The sequence below is a fragment of the Saccostrea cucullata genome, unplaced genomic scaffold (genome assembly GCF_032062105.1).
Source record: "Saccostrea cucullata isolate Sc308-1 unplaced genomic scaffold, CSIRO_AGI_Scuc_v1 ctg13212, whole genome shotgun sequence".
NCBI classification, from domain to species: domain Eukaryota; kingdom Metazoa; phylum Mollusca; class Bivalvia; order Ostreida; family Ostreidae; genus Saccostrea; species Saccostrea cuccullata.
The window spans coordinates 1,490-9,196 of NW_026920854.1; the positions used below are offsets into that span (position 1 = coordinate 1,490).

At 34.3% G+C, this 7,707-nt stretch overlaps 1 protein-coding gene across 1 annotated transcript; it reads right to left on the reverse strand.

The window, feature by feature from the left end:
• Nucleotides 1-457: 457 nt before the first annotated feature.
• LOC134258506 (uncharacterized) lies at nucleotides 458-2,688 on the reverse strand (the record flags this gene model as incomplete). The annotated part of the gene is made up of 4 exons (XM_062741072.1): nucleotides 2,497-2,688; nucleotides 1,148-1,195; nucleotides 790-930; nucleotides 458-631 (listed from the first exon to the last, which is right to left on the reverse strand). Coding segments are annotated over exons 1-4 (378 nt in total), but the record flags the coding sequence as incomplete, so codon positions are not given.
• Nucleotides 2,689-7,707: the final 5,019 nt, after the last annotated feature.

The window sequence follows — 7,707 nt, forward strand, 5'->3', positions numbered from 1 at the left end:
CTGCTGCCTACAGTGTAAGGCGTTGATTTTCGACTAAATTTCGACTGAAATTTGAATCTGCAAAAAAAAAAAAAAAAAAAAAAAAAAAAAAACAACAGAAGTGAATTGAAATAAGTTCCTTAGACAAGAGTGGCCTTTCACTTTAAAATTAGTATAAAAAAAAATATTGAATGTTAACAGACGCGCGTGAAGCAGAAAAAGAGATCATAAGATTATAAGAGACGTAAATTACGGTTGCTTGCGCCGATGTACACTTGCATGCATTCTTCATTTTTTCATAATTTTCTTATTAAATGTGAAATCACAATGAAACTTGAAATGAATGATCATAAAATGTTACTTTTTGCTATGACAAGGACAGAAATTTAATCTAGCAAAGAGAAACTAAACTGTTTTCCCTGTCTACGACTTTTCCGGACAACCCCCGTAGATATTTTAAAAAATGATCGATGGGTACCTTTTTCTTTGGCTCCGTCTGGATAGGCGTCAATCCAATGAATTCCGACATGGCTTTTTTCCACTTGGTATAAGCACATCTTTTGGAGACAATATTTAAAACATCGTAGAGGGTTGGTGCTTGACTTCTTCTCTCGATGTCAAAAAGATTTCGTTCGTAATGAGGTCTAGTTTTCTGTATGGAGAGAAAAGTACAGATAATGTGTTGTAAAATTAATTTTCTGAATAAAAAATCGTATGAAATAGAGAAACCACGCATTTCCACCAAGATTTTTATTTCAATTTGTTTGTATAAAAATATCAGTTAGAAGCTACATGTAAGTAAGACAATACCGAATACTCGGGCCTCTTGGCTTTCTGCAGAAGAACTCGATATTCTCTCTCTGCTTCCTCCAAATCATTGTCCAACTTAAGTTCCTCTTTATAGCGTTTACAATTCTCCAGAAAATCAGGAATGGGTTTCAAATGTGGATTCTAAGAAGTAATCCATCAGTAGTTCTAATTAACTTTTATCGTCCATTCTTTCATTATTTTGATTATAAAATATCAACTTTTAGCGTATGCAAATATATCTGTATTTATTACTTGGTAAGCAATAAATGAGTTTATGTATTCGATATTTTTTACGTAAATTTTATTGTTTATATATAGAGAGTCAATGTTAAAACAAATAAACAAACCCCGGAACTACCTCAATAAACAGGACATGAACTTGAAACTCTCCTTCTTCCTTCATTTCCTGTAAAATCAATTATACAATTTCAAACACATATCAAACACAAATAAAATATACACAACTGGCAAAAGCTGTTATTATTGTCCATTTTTATACACTGAATTAACGACGGATTTTTCCGTTATTTCCCGATCATGACAAGGAGCATACAGCGGGTGTGACCGGTCGGCAGGGAATGCTCACTCCTCCATGGCACCTGATCCCACCTCTGATGTTTCGGAGCTCCGTGTATGCTCTGCTCCTACTTTGTATTGTTCTATGGACTTTGATATTGAATACTGTTTGTTATCTCCATATCCGCACAGAGAAAAGTTTACATTAAGGACTCTCTCTCTCTCTCTCTCTCTCTCTCAAAAGGATGGGAACTATTTCCTTCTCTTATCTTTATTATAACATAAATTTTTAAAACAGACTTGTGAATAAATACGTTGTTTTCGGGTCTTCGTGATACAAAATAAGATAAAATAAGATGATAAAAAATAAAACTGGGGAAAAAATCGCAAATCTTTAGCCACATTAGACGTGACACTAAAATAAACACATGTACCGGTATTTTTTCTCAAATATCTGCTACCTGTACATTATCGGAACGTAATCTTTATTTGTTTTGAGAGACGTGCACATTGGTTTATCTCTAGAGTGTGCAATGCTCAGGGAAAACCTTTTATTTATTTATTTTTATTTTTTGCAAATATTTGAAGCAAATTTAAATTTCTAAATTCACACAAAAGTTTAAACACTCCATAATGATCCGCCAGCCTAGTAAAAAAAACCTATTTTTATATGACCTGGTCGACATTTAATTCTCTGAAATTTAAATTAAGGTCAGCAATACAATACTGAAGAATAAGTCGACCAAAATACCATTGACTATATAGTTACGTCTAAAGTGGTGGAAATTTCTGACGAACTTCCTTACGGTTATTTTGTGAACTTTATATGGAGTGAAATCGATTATATTTATATTTTAGATAAAGCACTTTCGTTTTGAACAATAACAGATATATAAAAAATTTAAAGTTTATTATATTATGATTTAACAACCCATAATGCATTTTACATACTCTGATATTCTCACAATAATTACAATAAATGATCTCTGATCGAAATAGAATAAATAAAATTTAAACTTGGAGACGCATTATTTTATAGATCATTGATATCGACCTATAGATAACTATCACTGCCGAAGCTGGAAAGTAGAAAATTAAATACATTGTCACATTTTTTGCACGTTTTGTTCATGAGTATTGTTACTACTATAACTACTTGATTTAATTAATAACATAAACAAAACATTCTACCTTAGTTCCGCTCATTCTGGGTTTCTTTCCTGAAACGAACAAACCGAAAGAAGAAATTTACAAGTTTACCGACGGAGCATTAGTCCTGCAAAAAAATATAATGGGTACGGCTTAACGATGCATAAAGAACCTTGAATTTCCAGTCTGTCTAGTCCTTTGCATGTCTTGATTTGCAAGTGTAAATGGTATTTTCTCTGTTTGTGTTGATGCTAAATTTGCAGGTTACCGGACTTGTGCAATAAAAAGGAAATCCTGATATTATTCATTCCCCTAACGCTGCTCCATACAATTTATAGTGACTTCCTTGTTGTAAAATTTATGAGAGTTACCTACCTTTGATCGCAATAGAAAAATCTAGAATGTAAATCAGCTGTTTTTCAATAAACGTGAAGATGTCTTGATAGGTATTATTTTTAAAATATTTAAATAACACAGACGATAGTGAGCTAGCCTAATGAATTATGATTAGCATTTTAAATATCTGCTTTCTTTAAAGTATCTACAGTATATGATAATCTACCAAATAATTAATTTTATTAAAAACATACTGCACACAACAAAGTAATTATTTAAATTCTCAGTATGTAACCGTTCTTGTCATAAATAGGAATATTTTTTATTCGACAGAATTTTCACAAATTTAACATTTTCAAAGCTTATTGTGTATGGTATAAAAATACATTAAAATCCGAGAGTTGAACAGAAAGGAACTTGCAGAAGTTTAATCTTATGTCGCATCAAACAGGAAGGTTTGAATACGTCAACGATGTTGTCGAACTTATTATTTTAAGTCCAATAGTCAATTAAATATATACTAATGCTACAAGATAACTAACTTAAACTTACATTGTATCTGTTTTTGTAAAATGAATGTACTTTATTTTTATTTTCAATAAAAAGGTCATTCTGCAGAACTTTACGTGTATCAGAATATCGACCACGAACGTATAGTTACTGAATTGCCTTTAAAATGAGGAGAGAGGGCAGCCAGAAAAAAAAAACTTTGACAAAAAATGTTGAAATCCTATATTTGGAATAGAGGGTGTCAAAGTTCTACCGTCTTTGACAACTAGATTTCACACATACTTTACCGAATTATTCTGATTTGACTCTAATGCAACAAATTAAAAAATGTGGGAGGGGGATAACAAATCTTTCTTTGAAAAATTAAAAGTGTACAGCCCCCCACCTCCCCCACCCGACATAACATGCCTTTAGGCTCAGAACAAATTGAAATGTAATCGTAAAAAGTTGGAACAAAATATGCACCAATATTCAAATTTGAAGCAAAGCAAAAACGGACCACTAAAAGATATCAAAAGTAGGATCAGCTGCCATGTAGGAGTAAACATCTTCTGTTGATCATGGCCGGTCACCCCCCGCCGTGTGCTTCTTGTCATGATCGGGCAAACTGACAAAGCCGTAGACGATTCAGTGAAAATAATAAACTAACAATTGTAACGAAAAAAGTCATTCAACATTCGCCATAATGTCAGATTGCATTTGCTGAAAGACGATTATAATGACCATAGAACTTGCAAAATGAGACTGTTATCCCTGTTTCATCAAATTGTTTTTCAATAGCTTGCTACTTTTTAGAAATTGTTCTTAGTTAGAACGTGCTCTTGTGTATCGAATCAATCTGGACGCATAGACCTCATTAGCAGGTGGTAAGGGTATATTGCTACACAAGTATAAGGGAAGCTGACGGTTGAAAAGCTAAAGTCATCACGTTTATCGTTTGAAGTTTATGGAAGGGAATTACCGCCAAAAGTCTATGTATCTTGCTTTTATTCTTATTCTGCCTACTTCTTTATATTCTTTGTTATTATTGTAATTATATGTCACTTTAATGTTTTCATATTCGTCTTTATTAAATTTCACTTTGATTTTTATCCCTCTTCATTTTGCCCTTACTTCTATGTTGCTTTATTCTTGTAAATTCATTTCACTTTCTTTTAAATTGATACAGTTTCTTAAATGATTATAACTATTACGAACGTTAACTCAATCACGCAAACAATGAAGCATATTCAATGAAGACGAATACAAGTTATCCGAATTTAGTGCCGCATTATAACGCTAGGTGGCAGGGGTGTTCGCTAAAAGTGTTGGTAAAATTAGGTAAGCAAACCCGTGCCGGGGTTTTTCGAGTTTTTTTTTTCAATTTTCTGCCTTAATAATTTATTAATCAAACTTAAATGTTTTAAAGACTGATGTTTGTTATAAGTCCAGGTATGTACCCGATACATGCCATTCCATTGGAAGTCTCGCTAGATGGTAAGATTTCCCCTGGAAGACTGACAACATAGTGATGCTTCCTTCGAAAACTATACAGTGTGTCTCCCCCCGGGGAAGTTTCAATATATAGCTAGTCTTCCGTGGGAAACCTCGCTATATATAGCAATTCGCCCCCATTCCTAGCAACCCCTCCCCCGAATAGTTTTTTTTAAATCGTAAAACAATGTTTATATACTAGTATACTAACGTTTTCAGTTTTTTGAAGAAAACTTATCCGTTCTATCAGGGATCTATATACTAGTATATAGGTCCCTGGTTCTATATGAATAAATATTTAAATAATATCATTTTAATAGTGTTTTATAATTAAATCATTTTAACCATTTAGTTAAAAATAGATAATCTTCACGAGTACATATGGATAATGACTCTTCCCCCCCCCCCCCTTGGATGCAGTCGCCCGCGTGGCACTGTGGTTACGGCGTCTGCTCTATATAGAGTCACGAAGTACAGTAGTAAGGAGTCGACCAACACGTCGTGGGTTCGAAACTCACTGTAGGATGTGGAGTTCGGTCCTTCGGATGAGATCTAGACCGTATTATCCGAGGTCCCGTGTCGCAGTAGGTGCTGGCACGAAAAAAGATCCCTCCCTGCTCAATGGCTACAAGTGCCGAGTATATAGAACAAATTTGCAGCTCTCCACCGGCAAGAGCTGGCTTCTCCATTTGAAAGAAAAATTCTCGAAAAGAAAATTATATAATGTACAATCACACCACCAAAGTCTCAATATATACTGACTTCCGGGTGGACGACCTCCTATGGGGTAAGTTTCATTGGTAGAGGGGAGGGTGGCCAAGAAACATTTTCCTAAACGTAACTTTTTATTACGGGAAAAATTCAGCGAAAGGCTTGTTGCCCTCCATCCCTTATCCCTTACACTTTTTGTTGCAGTGCTAATAGTCTTCTATATATTTAAAGTCATGTACTTAGTGGCATATGAGTAAAATTTATTACTGAAAAAAGTTGACAACCCCCCCCCCCCCTTCACCACCACCAAATAGAATTTTCGAGTTTTAAGATTTTTTGGCTCTCCCGGTTGATGACAAACACGGTGCGTACTAAAGATATTTCTTTCTTTATTGAAAAGTGCTATTTTAATATATAAATATAGCCCTTTGATGAGGTCAATCCATATGGATTGACCGAATTAAAGGGCTACATTTGTTATATTATTTTTTACATAGATTAACAAAACAAATTATGAAAATAATTGGAAAAGTTTTCTCCCTTTAACAATTAGAGACTAGAGATCAAAATAAATTACACCGTTTAATGTAAATGCGTTTCCTTTATATTGATGGAGTGATTTAGACGATTTACTTATTCAGAATACTTCATTTATTTGATTAAGTTTTGTATCAATATTTGACACACATATCGAATATGTCTTAATTAATATGAAGTAATCCTAATCCAATGCCTTCTTTTGTCTCATCAAATACAGAACATTGAAAAAAAGTTAGTAAAAGTTGAAATAAATATTTTTTTTCTAGAAACATCAAATCATACACTGTATTAGCTTTGACTGAATACAGTACTATTTTGTTTCACGGAAATTATCTCCACTTTAAGAAACCTCAAGTCGATATACATTTCAGATTCTATAAATAGTAACTCAAGTCTTTATGCTGTTATATACTAAATCATGTGATCAAGTTTGAGCCAATCAGAGAGCTGGGAATAAATGATAAAAATAATATTATAAAATATTAACGCAGAAAAAAAAGAAAAGGGTATTTCAAGTATGCCTTGGTGCATGTAGTCTGGTTCAGACTTCGCCTTCCATGCACAGATCTAGAGGGGGGTAGGACCCCCTGGAATTAACAAGGTTACTAAAAGAAGGAAAAAAGTTACCCCCACCCCCACCCCACCTCCCACGAAATAGAATTTTGACGTCTGAGCTAGTTTATAGGTTTTTTCTTCTTTTTATGCTTGTCAAGAAATTTCTGGGATTGGATTTTTTTTTAACTTGGTTGCCTCCCCCCTGGTAAAAAATTCTGGATCCGCGCCTGCTTACCCATAACGCTCCTCACTCTTTTGCAAAGCCCTGTCCCTAGAATCATGCGCATTAGCATGCAGTTACTATCTGTCGTGAAATAAAGTTCAGTTCAGTAGAAGGTTCTGAAAAACAACCCAATTTATAAGGGTTAACTAGTATCAAAATATTTAACATTTTTATAACAATTAAACTGTAATTCAAATATCCAACAAATAACTTTAAGTAGAGTTATATTATTTTTCAGGCGAGAGAACAGTGACGTAGCATCTTTTTTGAAAGTGGGGAGGGGGGCAACAAGAGAATAAATATTCAAGCCACCCGGCTGAAAACAACTTGACAAGCGCAAAATAAACCACAGGAAATTGTCCAAACTTGAAAATACATAGGCGTCGGAACCGGGGAGGGGGGAGGGGGGCTTAGCCCCCACTTCTTTCCAAAGATAGACTTAGTATAGACATTGAACATTCCTGCGTAGGTTTAGGTTTAGCCCCCCCCCCACTTCCCATGGACACGATGCAGTAAAGGTTTAAAATGGGGGAAAGTGGTGGTATTTGGGAAAAAAACTTTGGCACTGGAGTTCGAACCTTCAACCCACCCCCACCCCACCCCTCCTCACGAAATAGGATTTTTGTGTTTGGAAAATGGACATTTTTTTTTGCTTGTCAGGTTTTTTTTTTTTTTTTGAAGGTCTAAAAAAAATTCTTACACTTACCCACCCTCCCCCACTTTCAATTAACTTCATACGCCAATGAAATCCTATTTCGAGGGCGGTGTGGGTTTTGAGTTAGATTCAATTTCTTCTATAGAATCAAATTTAAATTTTCTACCTATTATACTTACTACATTTACTTATTTGACCCTTACTCTTACAAAAAGTAGGTCGGCCTTTAAATGAACATATTCAGTATAGT